We start from the raw sequence: 22,146 nt of genomic DNA on the forward strand, positions 1-22,146 counted from the left end.
CAAGTTAAAGAGGAAGGACCAGGAATCTCCATCGATGCCGTGGAGTGAGAATGAATCAATTTCATAGAAATGTTATTTTGAAAGGTAACTTTAAAGGATGAAATAGGCCGTAACGTGCACCTAAGGCATGCAGTGCAGGTCTTAGCTCAAGTAATACTTTCCGTCATTTAGCCGTTGCTGTGGAAACGTCGTGGAAGATGAATAATGTTGCACTTGACCAAGCAAGATGCTTTTTAATCTTGGCTGCATATAACACTTGTAGAAGGTCAGTGAACTTTAAAATGAGAAGGATCACCCCACGAGGCTTTGATGGAGTCGATGTCGAAGACAAGCGAGGTCCCAATCTGTGAGCTCCCTGGATATTTAAATTAGTAGATGCAGGAAGGTCTAGAAGCATTGGAAAAAAGAAAGTGAAAAAAGAAACCGGATCATTCCCTTTAAGACCCTCTGGAAGACAAACAGAGGAAGGTTGTTGTGTCTGTTCCTATTTTCAAGATATCCTGTTGACTTTTTAAGCAGTAAAATATCCTTCTCCAGAGTCGCAATTTTTACAGATGTATCCTGGATATCACTCTCTGATTGCTCCACCAAGGACAAACAAGACTCCATAGTTGACCATTTATTGTCCAGGACTTGCAAGCAGGTGTTAGTTTCCTCAAAAAATGTCCATAAAGTATGTATTTCCTGTAGAACAGTATCTAAAGATACAGGTGAAAGAGGTTTAGGCGGAGAAGGAGTGTCGTATTTAAGCCGTTTATTAGCAGGAGATGCTGCCTGCGTCTTGGAAGATGGCAAGTATTGAGCCACAGACCAAGAGGAGGGGGGTTGAGCCATTACCTCAGTGGAGTGTATACAATCCCTATAGTCCTCAGTAGAGAAAGACTCAGAAATAGGCAGACTAGCTGTGCGACTTTTGCTTGAGTGCCATAAACTCTTACTTCTGATCATAAGTGAATTTAAATAAAAGCACGTGAAAAAGCACTGACAACTAGGTTATCACAAGTGAACAGACAGAGCCCCCTTAAATCACTCCTCATGATGAAGAAAAATAGCCAGCCAATGAAATGATATAAGTATAGCAGAAGTCTGAAATTCCAATCGGACTTGGGTGAAGACATGAAAATACCCATTAAGATGAAAAAGTCAATACCTCATTCAGAGCCAAGCACTGTGGAGCACCGTTCAGTGAGGGAAGAAATCAAAAAGTGGATGGATTACAGTTGCGGAGCTCAGGCGACAATCAAACACCAAAGGAGACAAGAACCAGAAGCAGGAAGCTTGCCTTCCAAGCAGGAGAGGTTTTGCTACAAATAAATGCCCACTTCCGTTGTGTCAGGATCGGTGTGGACCGCATAAATCCAAGCGGCCTGTCCCGACGTGACACAGAGCTCTGTATCTAGGTGGCCATCTTAGGCAGCGCCGTGCGCGCTTCCTAAAGGTGCAATATATTTCTTCAGTGAGGGTTGTTAAGAGAAAGTGGCATTGTGGGATAGGAAAGCAAACTGCTTAGGTTTATAAGGATGGCTATAAATTAGAAGTTGCATTAGTCCTGTTTCTATTGTTATCCTATTTAGGTCCTGGGGGAGAGACTATTGGTCAAAGGCATTTGTAAACTTTTGTTCTAGGTCGCCATGAGCAGAGATTTTTCTTTTACCTTCAAGCTTTTTTGCCCAATAGATCTCAGAAGAAACTATTTCATCTATTATCTTTAATCTAATTGATTGGTTGTTATCCTTGCTCTCTAATCTCTATCCTTGTTATGTGATTGGGAAAGTACAAACGATTAGCTCAGGAAAGATGTCTGAAAAATGTCTTTTAAATTAATATAGGAGTTCAAAAAATGGGGTGACCCTGTGTCCTTCAGGACCTGGGTAATTAGACGATTAAAGAAAAATTGGTTCTGTCGGGTTGGTCTCATCCATCGGCAGCAGCAAATGCATAGGTTTGCATTTGCTGCTGCCGATGGATGAGACCTCGCTCCTTCCGTCAGCCCCCGCAGAAGTCCTTTTGACTCAATCGTGTACTTGAATCATTATCCATTGAGCTACTCTGCACCCGGCTGCAAATCTTCCCAGCCGACCGTCTCAGAACATTGGGACATTGTGCCTCAAAGGCATAGGCTCTGAAACATCGAGCCTGTTAGGACTGTGTACATATAATCCCTGCAACCTTGTCTTGAGGAAGACCCTTCGTGACCACCAACAGGGGTACGTAAGGGTCGAAACGTCGACGCACTATTTAGGTCCAGACTGACCGGGTTTCTGTACTAAGAATGAAACTCCTGGATTAGAATTAAGCTCTGGCTTCCCTAAACTGTATATAAAAAAGTTTTTGACACTGTATATATTGTTCACTATCTTATCACTATTCACAACAGTCACCCATAGACACTTTAAGAATTCCCTATACACAATTTTTTCTTTAATATTTTAAATTAATATAGCTAGGCAAGATATTTTGCAATGGGGAGGAGCGTCGCCCCACTGGCTCTGATCCAGCTGCTGAAAAATAAAACAATATTTTATTATCGCTTTATTTTTTAGCTAATGGCTGAGCCAGCGTGTGTAAGGAGGGGCCGGGCCATGGTAGGGAGGAGGAATGGAATGCTATATGCACTTCTAAGTGTACATGTCTGTTTAGCCGGATGTCTTAGGCCCAGTGGCGGCTGGTGATTTTTGAAAGTGGTAGGGCGTAAACGTTGCGATTGTGTGTTGTGTTGCAAGCCATCCTGATTGACTAAAGAGGAACTGGAGGGACTCTTGCGGCAAGGAAGAAGAAAAAAGGGCTAAATGGTGCAAGTTACAGCAAACTTCAGAAAGCGAGTATGTTTATAAAAGTAACACATTTAACCCTGCGCTGTCCCATATCTCACTTCATTCCTCTTAGCCTGACTGCAATATTTTAAAACAGGAGAGTTTAAAAGAATACTTTAATGCACCTCACCCTTTATTTAGCAACACAGAGGCTTCTCTTGAAAATGCAAGTTAAGTTAAGATAAGTGTCCCACAAATGTCATCAGCGCTCACTGCAAACATACACACGGGCCAACATTTTAAAGTGGCCTCAATGAGTCCGGATTTACCTAAAAAGAGTTTTACCATCAGAATGTAATATTAAGCTATTGGGAGATATGGAATGAAGGACGCTGAAATCAAACAACCTGATTTTGCTGATGTTAGGGTACTGGTATTGTCTCGCAACTAACTAGTAAACTGTTGTGTTATTTATAGTGCGAGCCTTGGAAGGAGAAACAACAGGATCTTTCAATTTAAATGTAGAGATATTACAGAATGCACTTTGCTACAGTGGGAGACGTAGATGCGCGTTGTGTGCACTGCAGAAGTATTTATGGATAGTAAACTGTCCGCAATTAACCATAAATCAATTCAGGAGCAGGCCCACACAATTAAATATTTGCTAATGCAAAACAATTAATGAGACCAGAACACATAGGGCTTTTAGAATGTGCTAATGGATGGATTTATATTATATTCTAGGGTCACCCAGGGCCAAGGGCTTTCCACGGCCAGCAAGTTGAGTCTTGTTTCCTATCATTTTATGCAGCAAATGCCTGTGTCTTTGAAGTGAGGTGCCTACCGCGTTTGGGCTTCAAAGTCGTGGGCAATGACTTGCTTAATTGCACTTTCCCTTTCCAGCCTTCGCAGCTGTCAGTTCTGCAGCAGAATGGTCTGCCTGGATTCCGTAATGCTGTTTGCATATTACAGATCTCTGTGAGAGTTATTGACTGCGCCTTCCTCGCTGGACATGATAAAAAAACAGAGGTAACTGAGCCGAACATTTCGCACAGGCCACCTACTCTGAGCATCCCATAATTAACGTTATGACTGAGAGCCAGTCGCAGCCGGCATTACGGGCGGGGGGAGGGGGGTGGGGGGCTTAGAATGGGGTCGCACTCGAGTCGTGAGGGGATGAGGGGGGAGGCGGGAGGGGTTTGGAAACAACAACACAGTGATTAACACAAATACACATATAATTAAGTAGTAAAGTAAAAGTAAACCTACCGTCCAGCAGACTCCAGAGACTCCATCCCGATTCCCGCCGTCCTCGCTTTCAAATCCTGCAGGCAGCACCAGCACGTCATCAAGAAGGCGGCGCGGCAGGCAGCCTCCTTCTCCACTGCCACGTTTTTCATTGGTGCGGCCGGCTGCCCCACCTACGTCATTTTCTCTACGTATGCTGCTGCTGCAGCATACAGAGAGAACAAGGCGAGTTACTCGAGGGCAGGGGGGGGAGTGGCTTGGGGGAGTGGCTTTGCCACTCTTGTTAATACTGTCTGTTTGGGCGGCCTCAGGCCGCCCAAACAGTCAGTATCAACAACAGTGGGCAAGCCACTCCCCCAAGCCACTCCCACCACCACTTTAAACCAGGAAGTTCTGCTTCACCGTGCGAGTAGGCAGAAACACAATGGTAGTTATATAATATGATAACTACCATTTGTTCTGCCTTCTCGCACGGCGAGAAAGCAGGGGGGGCGGCGCCCAAACGCCCCCACGGTGAAACCGCCACTGCTTAGGCCTGCCAAACAGATATGTGCACTTAGGTTTCCCGAACCCAGCTGTAGTCCACAGTGGAGAAACGGCACAGACTCCTTGTGCATCCTGCTCAGGCCAATCCAGGCGCTGCTCTCATGTTATTAGAGCAGCATCTGGATTGGATGGGGAGTCTGTTCCAGGGACTGCCAGAAGCAGCAGGAGGACAGAGGAGCACCGAAGCATGAGACAACTACAGAAGCAGGTAAGTTTTATTTTATGTTATCCTCCTCCCACACTCCCCTGACGCCACCGCTGCTGCTGCCCTGCCACTGCATATTGGCAGCAGCCGCAACTGATATTCTGTCTGTCTTTACTGATCTGGATTCCCTATGTGACACTGGATCCTTACGGTGATTACCATAAGTGTTTGGGATAAAGAGATACCATCACACCTCAGCTTAAAAGCTATCTAAATCCTTTGGTACTAAGGGAAATGCCATGTTATACCCTGACCTGGAGCAGTCTCATGGGCACAAATGGTCTGGTGAGCTACAAGTGGGGCTTCTACCCTGTGGACACGGTGTTGCTTGTTCAAGCTCTTCTTGCGTCTGGTTTATCTGAACGCTGCATTGCACGACTGCAGCTAAAGCGCCTTGGACTGGACAGTGAGAGCCAGAAGCAACATGGACAAAGAATGTTTAATGGAAGTACAGATGGGTAGCGTTGGATAGTGCAACAGTTTTCTTTCAGGATTCATCAAGGCAGATGTGGGTCAGACTATTTCGTTAGGACCAATAGCATACAAGAGGTAGTCAGAGTTTTAGGGTTTACCATCATTGTATGTTGGGTAGCATGCTGTGATGTACAGTTGTACTAAGTTTGATTTACTGAAGAATAGAAAAAAGGGGAGGGTGAGAGGAGGGGGTGAAGGAGAAGAGTTACAATAAGCGGATGAGAGAAATAAACAATGTAATAAAAATTTCATAAAAGTAAGCATTACAAGCATGAAAAATTATGAACATATTGTAAAAATAGAAATACAATAAGCAAAACATAGTAAATAGAAATACAATAATTATAGCAATCAAATATAGAAAGAAGTAGCAGGTAATAAGGAAATCATGGGGGTTTGCGAACTTCAACTGTTTCAGGAGTAGGAGAGGGATGAACAGGAGCAGAGGGAGATAGGTATGTTACCAAAGGAAGCCAAAGCAGGTCACGTTTGATAGCTAGGGAGATGGGAGATACATAATTGGTGTCTAAACGATGGTTAAAACAGATTGCATTCCACCGGGACTGATAAGAAATATTTGCAGCCTGTTTCTAGTTAGAGGTGACAGTGTGAAAAGCTACAGCAAGGAAAAGGTCAAGTAGAGGGTATTGATTGCAGGAATGAGGAAGTTCCCGTGAGAGGGAGCCAAGAAAAACTAGTGAAGGCAAAAAAGGGACTTGAAACTGGAAAATCTTTTGAATTTGCTGCCAGACCAACTGCCAGAACTGGGAAGTAGGAGGGCATTCAAACAACATATGTTTGAGATCAGCAGAGGGGCAGGGACAGGACCAACAGGAAGAGGGAGTGTCTGGTGAAAAACGGGATAAGGCAAGTGGAGTAAATAAAGTTCTGTGATAAATGAAAAATAAAGTTTGGGTGGTGTTAGCAGCCCTAGAGGTCTTATGGAGTTTAGTCCAAATTTTATCCCAAAAAAGTACAGGCCAGTTCTGAGAAAAATCCAGCTCCCATGCAAGTTCAATGCAAGATTTCAATCTATCAGTAGTAGAACGGAAAGAATTATATAGAGCGGATGCAGAAGGAGAAGTTTCTAATAAAAGGGAAGTGGGTTTACGATCTACAGGAATTTCGTTGGAGGATGGAAGAGTTTGAAAATATGAGAGCAGGACTGGGTAAAGGGTATTGTTTTGTGTTCGGGTATAGGCGAGCAAAGAGAAAAGAGATTGAAGATCCTGGAAGGAGAGAGGTGTACCTTGAGAAAATAGTTGAGAGATCCAAGATAGTCCTCGAGAGTGTCAAGTCTTCCAATATATGGTACGATTACGGATTTTGAGAAGAGAGTTATTCCAAATCGGTTGTTCGTGAATGGAGAGAAGGGATGGATAAGATGAAGTTAAATAAGGAGAAAGGAGATTACGAGAATGTGAAAGAATAGGCGAGCGAAAACGAGTTAAAGAAGACGTAAAGGACAAGAATTCAGGAAAGGTAAAAGGAGAAATGAAAGAAGATTCCATATTGAACCATACAGGGGGATGATGAGGCACATTAGAGGAAAACCAGCCAGTCGATTGTTTCAGGGAAAAAGCATGATGGTATTGTTTAAAGTCAGGAAAGCGGACTCCAGATTGAGCTTTGTCCTTACGCAAAGAAGCAAGAGCTATTCTAGGTCGTTTACCGTTCCATAGGAATTTCAGTAATAAAGAGTCGATCTTTTTAAAGAAAGAAAGGGGAATGTGTAAAGGAAGCATGGAAATAGTATAGAGAAGCAAGGGGGAAAGCATCATCTTTATAGAGTTGAGACGACCCCACCAGGACAAAAAGAGCGGATGCCAACGAGTGATAGCCGTATCCATTTTCTTATAAACATAATCAAAGTTTAGTTTGAGAGTGTCAGATAACAAGGGAGCAAACCAGACCCCTAGGTATTTGATTTTGGATGGTTACCATGAGAAACCTGTACAAGAAAAGAGATGTTTCTGACAAAGAGGATTCAAAGGCAGAATTTCACATTTGTCAGCGTTCAAACGATATCCGGAAACTTCAGAAAAAGAAGAAACTTGCTGAAGAAAAGAGGGAATGGAAGTGGCAGGGTTGGAGCAGTAGAAAAGAATATCATCGGCATAAACCGAGAGCTTGACTTGTTGGGAACCAAAATGAAAACCAGAGATAGTGTCATCTACGCGAATTTTAGTAAGGAAGGGTTCTAAGGCTAAATTAAAAAGTAAAGGGGATAATGGGCAACCTTGTCGAACTCCTCTGTGTAGAGAAAAATAATCCGAAGACATCCCATTAACAAAAATAGAAGCTTGAGGATTAGAGTAAAGTAGAGAGATAATAGAAATAAATTTAGGAGGAATACCGATCCAACGTAAAGCCTGAAACATGAAATCCCATCCAATCCTATCAAAAGCCTTCTCCGCATCTAGGGAGATAGCTACGAAAGGAAGAGTGAAAGAAGAAGTTTTGCTAAGAATGTTGAGAAAAACCTGTGAATTATCTGAGGAGAGACGCCCCTTGACAAAACCAGATTGTTCTGGGCCAATGATATCCGGTAAAAGGGGATCCAAACGTAATGCTAATATTTTCCCTAGAATTTTGTAATCAGTGTTAACTAAAGATATTGGTCTATAATTTTTGCATAAGGAGTGATCTTTATCTTCCTTTGGAATAAAGCAAATTAAGGCTTGTTAAAAGGAGCCACTAGAAGAACCGGCATCAGAGAAAGATTGGAATAAAAGTAGAAGTTTAGGGTGAAGGAGAGAGGCAAAGTGGCTGTAAAATTCAATTGTAAAACCGTCAGGGTCCGGAGACTTACCATGATGAAGTTTAGATACAGCATGGGATATTTCAGAAAGAGAAATGTCCTGTTCTAAGGTGTGAAAATCAACATGTGAAATCAGGGGGGATAGAAGAGATTGAAAGTAAGCAAGAAGATCATCATGTGTAGGAACCTGTTCTGGGGTAAAAAGTGTATCATAGAATTTGGCAAATTCCGTAAGAATATCTTTATCTTTAAATGTGGATTCACCGGAAGAGGTTTTAATAGATTGGATTTTGGTACGTTCCTTATGGATCTTTAAGTAGTTGGCCAAAAGCTTCCCCATTTTATTCTTACCCCCATAGTATCTAGAATTACATTTTAGCAGGATATTAGAAGCGGCATCTGTTGTGAATTTATTAAAAGAAACTTTTGCTTCAATAAGAGCTTTAAGGGAAGAGTCAGATTTAGAGGCGTAATAAGCGTGTTCTAAAGCCTTGATGTCAGCTAATATTTTCTCCGACTTGGCCTCTTGTAATTGTTTCCGCCGAGCCACAAAGTTAATAATAAAACCCCCAGAGGCTGCTTTGAAAGAATCCCAAACCATAACAAAGGAGGATCAGCGGTTTGATTTAAAAGAAAAAAATCCTTGGCAAAAGCAGTACATTCGGTACAAAAGGTGGGGTCCAAAGTAAAGCATTGTTAAATCGCCATCTGCCAGAATGTGGAGAAAATGGGAGTAGGTCCAGGTCTACAAAAACTGGGGCATGGTCGGAAAGTTAAATGGAGCCGATCTCAGAGCGGATAGCGTGTTGGGATAAGGGTTTGCTGAGAAAGATATGGTCAATACGGGATTGGGATTGATGAGGAGGGGAGAAAAAACTATATTCACGGACATCAGGATTGCATAGTCTCCAGATATCCACTAAGGCATTATTTTGAAAGGAGTTCACAAATTGCGTGTGCATTCTAGAGGGAACAAAAGTGACTTTTGAGTGTCGGTCAAGGAAGGGATCTACAATCTGATTACAGTCTCCAGCAAGAAGTATGTAATCTCCAGAAAGGGAAGACAACTTGGAAGAAATAGCAGGCCAACAGGATCTATTGATTGCAGTAGGAGAGTACACATTAAAGAGAGTGAGTGGTATGTTATCAATGAGTAAATTAACAATAAGCCAACGGCCATCAACATCACATTCATGAGTAATCGAGGAAACATTCAACTTTTTATGTAGCAAAAGTACAACACCATTCTTCCTAGATGTCGTCTGAGAGCAAAGAACATGACCTACCCAACAGCGTTTAAGATTCAAAGCCTCCGGCTCAGTAAGATGAGTCTCTTGAAGGAGGGCAACATCAGTTTTAAGTCTTGCTAAATGTGAGAGAACCCTCTGTCTTTTAATGGGATTATTTAATCCCTTAACATTCCAAGTCGTTACACGGAACGAAACAATTTAGAAAAACAGCTAAGAGCAACATGCTTAATAATGCATAAGAAATATAATGGAGAGAAAATGAGAAAAATAGAAGAGAAGAGTGAAAAGATGGAGGAGACAAGAATGAGAACAATGATAAATCCAGAAAAGAAGAGAAAAAAGCAGGGAAGAAGAAAAAGAAGAAAAAGAAAAGATGAAGAAAAGAAAAGTTGAGAAAAGTTCATGATAGGAGAAGTAGGAAAGAGGACAGCAACAATAGCGAAAAAAGAGACAGTACATGTCCAAAACGAACGACTGAAAGACATACTTACGAAAATGAGAAAACCAAACAGAAATGGGGGATGGTGGTGGCAGGAGACGACGACGACAACATCCAGAGCGAACACCAAAACCTCAATTACTATGACATCAAAAAAAAAAAGGCAGCACGAGGGAATAATAGGGTAAAAACAAGGTGGCGAGATGAAGGGGAAAACCTGTTGAGAGAAGAGAGACATTAGGATAAATATATGAGGTTAAAAATAAACAAGGAGAGAGATCGGATGAACGAGAGGTGTACAAATAAGATAAAAACATATAAGAACAACATTGGGTGTTTCATAACATCAACAGTGCGAACAATGAAAGATCAGAACCACATTATAATGCAAATGAAAAAAGAAAGGTGACAGGGCCAATCAACCGGGATTAGACATATCCATGACATCAGGACCATGCCGACGAAGAAAAGCCTATAGGGCCTCAGGACCCTCGTAGGTGGTTGTTTTGTCTTTATAAGTAACCTTGAAGAGACAAGGATGCAAAAGACCGTATCTAGCATTAAGGGCTCTGAGTTGCGTCCTCATGTCCAAAAACTTCTTCCTGCGTTCCGCAGTGGCTCTGGAGACATCCTGCGATATGTAGAGACGGTGACCTTCCCAAAATGATCTATTTCTTGAGTTTGGCAGCTGAGAGGACCTAAAGAAGGTCGGTATATTGGAGGAAAAGCATGATAACACCTCTAGGCTTGGTAGCAACTCTAGGAACAAGACGATGAGCATGTTGAATGTTGATGGACGATAGAGCTGGTGTATCTAAGATCTTGGCAAGGAAGGACTGGAAGAAGGCGGTAGGATTAGACCCTTCTGAAAGTTCCGGAAGGCCGTATAGGCGTAGGTTGTTCCTGCGATTTCTGTTCTCCAAATCCTCTGTCTGTCGTTTAAGTAGTAGGATCTCCGCCTCCATGGACGGAATACGAGAACAAGAGGATTGCAAGGAATCTGTGGATTGTTCCAAGGTGAGAACACATGCGTCTAGAGACGACCACTTCTCCTGCATTGCCTGCATATTTTTGGTGGTGGCTTCCATAAAAGGCTTGAAAGCACGTAGTTCCTCTAATATGAGATCCATAGAGGAAGGGGAAGAAGAACTCCCAGGAGAAGGTGGATCTTTTTTGAGACGTTTAGAAGAAACCAAAGAGGATGCCGCTTTACCAACGTTGGAAGCCTTTGGAATGGTTCCATGTGCTGAGCCAGATTTTGATGACCGACCTTCCTCCATGTCTTGAATAGGTGAGTCAGAGTCTGAACCGACCGGAACTTTAGGGGTAGAGATGAGCTTCAATTTGCGAAGTTTCCCCATGAAAGCTCAAACAATCAATTGAGAGGAGACAATGAGTCAAATGGAAATACGCAGGAATCCAGTCACCGCAGAAAAAGAGCAAAGTATAGGCACTGTAGTAGCATACAGAGAAAGATTCAGCAGAAAGCCATGAATGTCTGAGAGAAAAGCAGGGTTCGCAACGTCATGTGGAAATCATAAATGGCATCATCACATCCGGGAGGACAAAGCTGAAAGAGTCACATCAAAAAAGAAAAGTTCACGCGAGTGCCTTTCGTGGAATAAAAGGAGCGCCATGCAAGTGGTAGAGCAATGATGAGGGATTAGAAAAATGGCAGAAAAACAAGCTGCAGTACTCAGAAAGGCCGTGTGAAGAAGTGAGAGATTCCACAAAATGGCTGACGGATCCAGCAAAGTCAATTTTACAGCAAGGACAACTGAAGCAAGTAATAGAAGTCGCAGCAGCTGTAGACGAGGGCTTCCCTCTGATGTAGAACATAATGCTTCAGATACGTTTAATAATGCAGTAAGCAGGAGCCTCATAAAGAACCCCCTCCGCCAGCCGCCGTGTGGAAATTGAAAAGACTTTGTGGGAATCCACAAAATGGCGGGCGAATGAAGAAAAAATCAGGTCACTCCAAGCGGGAATGGAAGAAGAGCGAGCAGGCACAGCAAACTGTAAAACGAGGGCTCACCTCTGAAGAAAGCCACATCTCAGGACGTTTGATGGGCAGCGCGGCATGATAGGAGCTTCACAGGAACCTTCCCGCCGGCCGCTGTGTGGGATCGCGGCCGGTGAACAAAATGGCGGCCGCGATTTTCGGCATCGGCACCTTCGCGAAAAGTAGCTGAAAAACAATGCGGAACCGGGAAACGAAGAGGGCGAGCAATGCACCTCACGTTCCGGTCCGCAATTCCGGTTTATAGCATGCGGAGGGTCCCTGCAGCGCCATGAAGGAGAGCGAAGTGCTGAGGCTGGATGCAGAGCTCCGGAGTCACGCCGCCATCTTGGCCGGCGCTCAAGCCACACCCCCGTTGTACTAATGTTCTAGTCAGGTTTACAAGGGTTGTTTTAACAGTGATTGTGGCAGTCTGCTGTTGTTTGCGGCGGTAAAATCAAAGACTATGGTGTTGGCTGCCGTGTTAAAGTATATTGATTTTGTGCAAATCAAAGTGGTAGAGGCCAGGATCCTAGTAATGGTTGATGTGGAAGGGCTAAGCTGTCCTGTGCTGGCTGAGGTGCAGTAGTAAGCAGTAGAGACAGCTCCAGTGGATGCCTTGGTAAAGTCTATTTTACTTGCAATAGAAATTACAATATGTACCACTGGTCTGTGGTGGTCAGTGATACAATGGGGGCGCTGGTAAAGTTATCAGGATGCATTTCTGGTTCAGATAAGGATGCTTCTGTGTACTGTTTTGCTGCAGCTGGGATGGCTGGTCCATTTCAATAAGGAAAAAGACATGGAGGGTGGAGATTCTGAAACCATTTAGAACCATTGGGAATCTTTCTGGGTGTCCTCATTGTGGTCCATCTGCTTCAGTCCATGCTTCTGCTGCTGTTTGAGGCAGTAGTTTACAACCTGTTTCAAATGTAAATGTAAATGTATTGGCATTTATATAGCGCACTACTTACCCGTAGGGTCCCAAGGCGCTTCGACCGCTGCGAAACCCTTCCTGGCTTCCCTGAGAGATGGTCCCTTAATGGGTATCTCCAGGGTGAGACCAGGCATCCCCGGCGGTCTGGTGGGGCCGTTAGTGAAGATGAGGCAAGCTAATGCCCAGAGTTGCCGAGTGTGATCGCTGATCAGAGTGGGCACCGAGGCGAGAGAATTATCGAGTCCGCTGACCCTGGTCCAGAAACCTGCCGCGCCGGGAATCGAACCCTGGTCCCGAGCCGTCCTCTGCTCTTGGGTCTGCCGGTACATGTTTGGAATGGTGAGTCTATAGTTTTGCTGTAGTTTGAGGAGTTGGGGTGCACCTATCTGTTGTTGTGTCATGTGGTAGTGTACACAACATTAACACTGGGTGAGGTGGTGAATTGGTTGTGGTGGTAGAGTCCACAGCTACCCTGCTTTTTGACTTGCTTGCTGGTGTTGGAGAAGGAAGGGACTGCAGTAGTGGATGTGCAGAGCATACGTCTCTGGCGGAGTCAGTAGGTCTAAACGTCTGTTGGTGTTTTAGGTGGTGCTGGTCGACATGGTGGGTCTACAGTTCTGATGGGGTTTGAAGAGCTGTAGTTTGAAGTTCTATTTGAGTTGGTAGAGTCCGTGGTTCTACGGATCACAGGTATTATGCACAAATGTGACGTCTCTCACCACTGTTCTCGACACGTGTCTGTGTGCCGATACAGGCAGCCAGGAGGTGGTTAGTGGTCACTGCTCTGGGGTGAGGACTGCAGAGTGCTGCATAACCTCGCATTGCAGCAGCTGTTGGTGTGTGATGCTGTGTGCTGCACACCAGAGACACAGCTGGCCATGCTGCTTACAGCATGCAGAGCTATTTTGTGGGCTTTTCTTTTTTCTGCATTATCCAGTCACTCGTTTTCATACAAACAACAGATATATAAGAGGAACTACAATAATAATGATATCAAAACAGAATGAGGTAATATCCAATTTAACACACACAACATTTGGGTTTCCTCTGTTGCACAACATTCCCAGCCCAGCTCGGACCCCCCGGGCCTAAAAATGAAGTAAGATTGTGGTGTTTCCCATTGCCAATGCTATTTCCATTTGTATGGAGTATTATTTACTATAAAACAAATGATTCTTCCAGAACATCTATGAAACAGCTGTTTTTTTTATGGTCTTCCAGAAAAGTCTTGACCTATTGCAAAGATAAAGGGCACGCCTGCAATGTTTCATCCTGCAGAGCGAAAGATGCACAAAGGGTCTGCTCCATCCCCCTAGCTCCCATGACTACACAAAGTCACTTTCTGACATAAAAGAATCACTGTAAGGCTGGCTGGGAGTCATCCCCACAATTGTTATTTGGTTAATAATGGTGCCCCCTCAACTATTCCACCAGTGGGATGACTATTATACTGTTGTGACTGTAGTCTGCACCATTCATTTTTCAGTTATTTCAGTCAGAGTCAGATCTATGGGTTTTTATGCCAAAATAAGCCCCAAAAGCTCTTTTACCGATAGCTATCCCCTGTATGCCACTGTCTCGGGGCTTGGCTCCCGTCCTGCCTGTGCCATTAATCTCCTCTCTGGTTAGTCTGTCACGAGTTAAACCCCCTCTGGTTACTGAGCAGTTATTAGCTCTATATGATATATGTGAATTAATGAAAAAACTAAAGCTGAGACACCACTTTGTAGGAAAACAAATCACGGAAAGACAATTGTTGGGAAATACAAATATATTGAAAATTAAAAGAAAGGTCATTTTAAGGAAAAATCCCAAAGTAGCTTAAGCCTATGTAAAGTTTAGGGATAGAGAGGAGTTTGTGGGCTCAAGAATGAGTGATATTTAGGGGTTAAGATGGCTGGTAAGGGGTCAGGGACAGGTAGAGTTCAGGGTAGTGAGTAGTTTCAGGGATCAGGGATGGATGGACTGTCGGGGTGTTCAGGGTTTTTTAGGGCTCATGGATGGGCAGAGTTTAGGGCTGATGAGAGTGTTCAGGGTTTCGTGGTGGGCAGAGTTTAGAGATGGTGAAGGGGTTAATCACCCAGGAGTTTTTGCCACTAATTAGCTGCGTCTGCTTTTTTGTCCGTAACATCAATTATTTTGCAACAACTCACCCCATCGTTTTCTGGCTCAATAGACGCCTACCACCAGTGTGTTGCTGGGGGTTAGTCCTATTAAATATTTAACTTTTAGTTGCTCATCGGCTTAAGATGCAGATATCTACCACGTACCATTAGGAGCCCCTTCTCTTTTTATTAAAAAAGAAGAAAAATGTATTTTCGGTTTGTATATATGCTTGTTTATGTATTTTAACTTGAGAGACAATAGGTTTAGTAACATATAATTCCAATTTTTTTGTATTGTTTTAAAGCAGACATTGGAATAAGTCTACTGTTTACTACTAAAGTCTAGTTCACTACTCATCTTACCTGTCTGTTGATGTCCTACAGAAATAAACAATGAAGCCTACATCAGGGGCTTGCTACACGGCCCACCCCTGCCTACACCCGAAGCCTGTCCAGAAGGGATGGCGGCCATCATGAGGCTGTGCTGGACACGGGAGCGTATGCAGAGGCCGTCTTTCAAAGATCTCGAGGGAAACCTAACCAGACTCATCGATGCAGGGCTGGAAGAGGCCAGGGTGCAGTGAAGATGCTGGGGCATCCAGCCTCCAGAGGCCAACGGTTCCCTCAAGATGGCGCATTCCAGAGACTAGAGCGACACCTGTCCAACCCACTGCAAAGACTGCTCTACAGGGAAGGCACATCAATGAAAGAATGAGATGGCCATCCCTGCCCACAACTGGCAGGGACATTGCAGGAAGGGATCGCACATTGATAAATAGTGACCACGGTGGTATTAGCTAAAGCCGTAGCGATTTGGAAAAACACTAATTTGGCATATTTACTGTGTAAACAAATTTGTATAAGATGTATGAAACCATCCCCCAAAGGCTGTCCTTAACTCTGAAAGCCTGGGTGATCCTTTCGTCACACAGGGCAGCACGAGTTACATGTGAAACAAATGGGTTGCCTTATAGAATGATTAACTCATATATTTTAATAGCATTTAATTTACCTGTGAATGTAAAAAAAATTCGATTTAAAATATCTCTATGTTGTAATTCTACCTATAGCAGGATGGTAAGATATGAAAAGACTGTGTCTGATTTCTCTTCCTTTTTGAAGCATTTTTTAAAACTTTTTTATCGTTTCATTATATAGCGACTGCCTCTGTATCGAGCACTGGTAACTAACCGCCCATCCTTGTCTGCCTATATTGAGCGAGCAACTGCTTTAATGAAGGCTGAATCATGAGAATTTGATCAAGGAATCACTAGTCCATTCCCTCCTCATGATGAGAGATGAAATCCCATCAATATGGAGTTGACATTTTAAAAGAATATCAGACTTTACCCCGCATTCCTCTACCCCGTGGACATTACAACTCGTTGACCTTTACAACACGTAGTACCACGCAGGACCTTACAACACACGCCTTAACAAAGCAATGCATTGGTATTGTCTGGTTGTCTGATATGTCTGTGGGCGGCTATCCCCCAAACACCCCTTTTTTCTCATTAATTCCCATACCTCCGTTTACCCCTTCCCATTCATGAATTCTAAAACCTCTTACTTCTACCAACCCAGGACCTGCCAAAAAACCTTAAATCGCTTTACCTCCACCTGCACCTGAACCCTAAATCTTATTACCTCTTTTTACCACTACCACCCATGAACCCTAAAACAAATTACCTCCTTGAACCCTAAAACCCCTTACCTCCCTGTACATCTGCCCTTCCTTACCCTTACGACCTTGTAACCTTACCCTTCTCCTAACCTTTAAGTCCATAATGTTTATGACAGTGGTACTCCCCTGTGTGGTACTTACCTGAATAGTAATATCCTACGGGGTAAAGACTCTATACCATTGCAAACACCCATCCTCTTCCTGCCAGTTCAGGACAGTGCTTCCACTGTAGCATGTTATCCATTGATACCAATGGCAAGAGAAGGCCCTTCTTAGCAAACGTCCAAGCTGCCACATTAATAAATGGGTTACCCGATATAAGACAGATTCTGTTTTCTGGCTCATCCGTGAGTATATGATTTATAAACAAATTCTCAATATCCTCCTGGCAGTCAGAGAAGGAATGACCTGTTGAGACTCAGCAGCTATAACTGTCCCTCCTGCACTACCATTGGATATCTCTGAGGAATCCCAAACAATAATCCTTAAGAGATTGGCACTAACAAAAGAAACATTTCAGTGAATACTTTTTAGTCGACATCCAATAACCCAGCAATAATCCTCAAGTCCTCAGAGATGCTGCAGGGAACTTATAGATGACACAAGAAGAGGCAGCGAAGACCAAAGCTAAAAGAGGGGATGCTGCAGTGAAGTTATCAATGACACAAGATTGGGCAATGCAGTGAAGCTCAATGCTGAGAGGGTGATACTGCAGTGAACATATCAATGATACAAATTGGGTCACTGCAGTAAAGTTCAATGCTACAAGAGGGATGCTTTAGTGAACTTAAAAATGATAGAAGAAGGGGCAATGCAGTGAAGATCAACATTAAGCGATAGTATGGTGCAGAGAACTTATCCATGACCATGATTATGAGAGGGGTCAATTTAGTGAGGATCAATGCTAAGAAAAGGATGCTGCAATAAACAAAGCATTGATTACAAGAAGGGGCAATGCGGTGAAGATCAATGCTGACAGAAGGATGCTGCAATGAGCAAAGCATTGATTACAAGAAGGGGCAATGCGGTGAAGCTCAATGCTGAGAGAAGGATGCTGCAATGAGCAAAGCATTGATTACAAGAAGGGGCAATGCGGTGAAGCTCAATGCTGAGAGAAGGATGCTGCAATGAGCAAAGCATTGATTACAAGAAGGGGCAATGCGGTGAAGCTCAATGCTGAGAGAAGGATGCTGCAATGAGCAAAGCATTGATTACAAGAAGGGGCAATGCGGTGAAGCTCAATGCTGAGAGAAGGATGCTGCAATGAGCAAAGCATTGATTACAAGAAGGGGCAATGCAGTAAAGATTAATGCTAAGTGGGAGACGCTGAAATGAACTTACCACTGATTACAAGATGTCTTAATGCAGTGAAGATGCCTCAGTGAATGGCCGAGGCACCACTAATAAACTCTGCACCAAGACAAGGGACTCTGCAGTGCAGACACATCAGTGGGTATCTGACATTCCAAGCAAAAACCCTATAAGTGTCAGTATAGGAGAGGCGCTGAAGTGACGAGATATCACTGCATACATGGTATACCGACCAATGATAACTGATGGCGTTCCCATTGCTAAAACAAGGAACTCTGCAGAATGGAAGCATCAATGGCTTTCAAACACCCTTTTGCCCGAAATAGAAAGAACCTGGCAGTGAATATGTGTGAGTCAGTGCCTGCTAATTCAACATGTAACTATCAGCGCCTCGAAGCTGTGAAAAGGAACATGGTAGTAGAGCTTTATCAGTGATTTTTGATGTACCAACCAACAACCTCACCTTCTCATGTTTCTTCCTGTTTGTTTTAGGTACCCAAGCCACTGTTCTACTTGTTATGGTCTTCTGTGGCTGCTGGTAGATTTTAGGGTGCATTTGCTTAGAGGAATTTGTAGGCTCAATTAATGGAGTGTGGCCTTCATTCTTTGTCTGACTGTCTGTAATACAATGCGTCTGTCTTTCCTAAAGCCTGTACCTGCGTCTCTCATTTCACGTGTCGGTGATCATTTCTCTGTTTCAATATCTGTGTTTGTGCCACAAAAACCTAGTGTTTTCTCTTATTGCAGGGCCATTGTCTCTTGGGAGGGGATATGCATGCGTGTGTGCATATGTACACACACATTCATGGGTTTGTGTTTGCCATTTCCTGTGTCCAGTTTATAGTTCATCATTTCAGTCTGTGTCACTGTTTCTCCCTGTCCCACTACCTCCAGGTATTCGTCTGCAGGATACCTGTCCAAAAGTTCCTATGTCTCTGGGTCTTCCATTCTCCACACCCTGTGGTCTTCCACAGTGCATGTCCACTTATCCTAGTCAATGTGTTTCCCTGTCCTGCGTCCACCTAGTGCCTGTTTCTCATTGGCCCCAATGTCATCCTCCCAGTCCCTTCATATATGCTTCATACATGCACTGCTCAAGGGGAGAGCTCGGTCACTTGGCACAATTGTGACACCCAATGATCCGGTGTCCATGCACAAACTTCCCAAAGAAAAGAGCCTGACCGTTGTATTCTCTTTGGATTAGTAAAGGTTAGAGCTCTAATCTGATAGACCTGTGACTTTTGGGACACACGTAGGAACTAGAGAGGGTTATTCCATGACTGCTGTGAACAAGCAACCAGCAAAGACATTGTTGAGCAGTTGTTACTTGGCATATCCTTAGCTGAGAACGAGGAACAGATGCTGAGAGGTTTGTGGTGGTCTATCTGCTAGGATCAGGGGCACGCAGGTGCATCACAGCCACTAGATACACAATGCTACCTGTATAACCTGCTGATGGAGTCATACTTTTCATTTCCTATTGTAAGTGATTCTGCTCCTCAATCGTGCTATTTCGCCAATTCAACATTGTCAAGATTCACAAATACCTCATTTTCAAGTAATAAAAACGTGAATTAATGCAATGCCTGTATTTGTGGGGTTTATTGGTAGGGTTTCTGGTTGATGTTAGTGTGCTGAGCTCAGACTCATGCCAGCCCCTGGTGGGTTGAGTTCTAGTGTCAGACCATGGGTGCTTGTTTGTTTTAATGGCCACCGTCCCTATTGTGTCAGGGCCTCTGGTTTATGCTTCTCCATCATCATTATCAGCCTGTCTCCTTGAAGTTAACAGATTCCATTCCATTTACACCAAACTGGACAGTAGGTACCTGGATCCCTACGTATTATGCAAAAAGTAAAGGGGTAACTGTTGGGCCGGCGCCACAACAAGGAAAATCTTGACATCCACCGAAGAAGCTTCAAGCTAGCAGAGCCAGTTTGGCTTTGATCAAAGGTGACTCTGTTGCCTTTGTTCGTTTTGCATTACTTCTTTTTAGGATGGCAAAAAATCCTTGTACGCGAGTGGATTGAGGATTATCTCAAGCAAGTAGGAAAAGATGCAGTGTAAAGGCCCTCTCATGAGTTCCTGCTTTCACATCTTGTTCGCTCTCTCTTTCTTGTACTACTAAAATGGCGCGTGGCATAATCCACGTATCGCATCACAAGGTAAAACATGGAGCAAGTACATATGAGCGAAGGAGGGGTTTTGTAGGATCAATCTCATTCCTAAATAGGAGAACCTTGGGCTAGCAGTCAAGTGTTCTTCAGGAGCTAGGATTTCTGGAAGCAGAGGTCATGACAGGAGTGTGGCTAAAGAGGTAGGCACAGGCTCAGATTCTACGCTAGAGGATATTTGGGTGATTGAGGCTGCAACAGGAAATTACTTGAACATGTCTGGGGTGAAAACAGGGGCAGGCAAGTAAAACTACGGCCCATGTACGACTGTGTGGTAGGAGTAGCCAAGGTTCCTGTCAAATTCATTGTCTCTGTGCTTGTTGGTCCCAGATTCACTCTTTCCTCCTAAGAAGTGTGGAAGAAACCAGGTTCCCATCTTTAGAGGTTGTTTATGGCAGGGAGGAAAGTGCATCTTGCAATACTTAACTTTGTTGGTCCTTTCATGTGTCGACATCTAACAGTTAGCTGCTTCAAAGCACTCAGCCTTAGAGAAAGGAATAACCACTGAAAATAAATCAATGATGGTGGGACACAGCTTAGAGAAAGGATTAACCACTGGAAACAAATCACTGATGGTGGGACATCAGCTGCTGTCAGGGAAAGTTAGGTAGTCAGTGAATTTCATTTACAATGACATTTTATTAAACCTCTGGTGTTTACATAAGAATACCTGCAATAAATTCACATAAAAATATACATGAGGAACAAAAGAAAAAAATTTCTGAACATAATGCTTCAAAATACTGAAACACTTGACATTATCGTAAATACACAGTGGCACCTCTCAAACTATCAACATTTAGATTCTGAGCGGATGTTTTCACTCCAGAAATTTAAGAAGATCATTCCTCATTTTGGATGAGTCTTTCCACGGCTGCCTTTGTCCTCGTGTCTTCCACCCTTCACCACTGCTTGGTTTGGCTAAAGTCTTGGTGCTCCTTAAGACACCATTCTCATCATAAGTATATCTTTACTAGACTCAGATTACCTCCAATAGGTGCAACAATTGCTAGAAGAAATTATCCCTGTAGAGTCAAGTCCATCCTCCCAAACTCCTCACTCTTGTTTCTGAACTTCTCAGGGTGCAGTATAGAAGTGCACCTCACTAGCCTGACATAATTACATCAGCATGACCAACAGATCTACTACAACCAGGACTGTGGCTTGCCATTTGCTTGACGTGGCTTTCAACCTCAAGTCACCAAGAGAGAAGTGATATCCATGAAATTGAGGTAATGGTAAGGTGATGTGATGTCATGGTCAATGTAATTGTTTGGTCCATGTAGTGGTCAGTCTCTGTAATGGGCTGCTGTTGATGTGTATGTCTAGTAGAGTGTCTCGCTGTGCTTGAACAGCATCCTTCAGATGGAAGCAGGAGGAGAGGTGGAAGCATATCTGAGAACCTGTGGCTCTGGATCGACATTTTTAGTTTTTTCATCTATAATAGATCACAGCCCTCTGGCGTGATGCTGATTTGCTCTTAACTTACGATGTGTAGCACAAAGGTTCTTATGATCAATTAGTTCCTGTACAGCAATCAAGAAGCAATGCACTGATGTTCCGGTGCCCCTGCTGACACTCCCTTCACCATAGGATAATTTGCAGAAACTATACAGTTTGGTCCTCCCTCTCCAGCTTTTCCAACTTCTCAGTTGGGAACCACTTCTCAAGTAAAGCCTTGTGGCAGAGCTCGTTCACCACTACCTCCATACAGACTGTGGAGGGCATAAAACATTTCATAGTGTCCTGATAGTGTAGTTTTACTCAGTTGTACTGTTTCTGCAACAGTGGGTTGTTGGTGAGGTGTAAGATCCTCAGGCCATGAACTATATCCACCACGGCAATCTAAATCTCATTAAATGAGGTTCCTACCCAAAAAGTATTGACTATTAGTGAATCTTCTTAGGATTGACTAATGTAGGATCCTAGAAGGATTGACTATTGGCAGATCCAAATAGGAGTGGCTAATGGTGGATCCACTTAGGAATAACTAATGGTGGATCTAAGTATGATTGACTAATGGTGGACCCACTTAAGATTAACTAATGGTGGATCCACGTATGATTGACTAATGGCGGATCCATGTATGATTTACTAAAGGTTGATCTACATATGATTGACTAATGGTAGACCCACTTAGGATTAACTAATGGTGGATTCACTTAGGAGTGTCAAATTGTGGATCCACATATGATTGACTAACAGTGGATCCACCTAGGATCAACTAATGGTGGATCCAAATAGGATTGGCTAATGGTGGAT

The 22,146-nt window shown here is 43.5% G+C and overlaps 1 protein-coding gene across 2 annotated transcripts in view; it reads left to right on the plus strand.

Moving 5' to 3' along the window:
- Window positions 1-19,295, plus strand: part of LOC147709660 (tyrosine-protein kinase Src42A-like) — a 309,465-nt gene extending 290,170 nt beyond the window's left edge. For both annotated transcript variants that reach the window (XR_015296713.1, XM_086928180.1), the window contains exon 10: window positions 15,102-19,295. Coding sequence is in view for 1 of the 2 variants with exons in the window: in XM_086928180.1 (XP_086784306.1) it covers window positions 15,102-15,301 (200 nt within the window). In the remaining variant the exon portion in view is untranslated. The remainder of the gene's footprint in view (window positions 1-15,101) is intronic.
- Window positions 19,296-22,146: the final 2,851 nt, after the last annotated feature.

The sequence above is a fragment of the Lissotriton vulgaris genome, chromosome 6, assembly GCF_964263255.1.
Source record: "Lissotriton vulgaris chromosome 6, aLisVul1.2, whole genome shotgun sequence".
Classification (NCBI taxonomy): Eukaryota; Metazoa; Chordata; class Amphibia; order Caudata; family Salamandridae; genus Lissotriton; species Lissotriton vulgaris.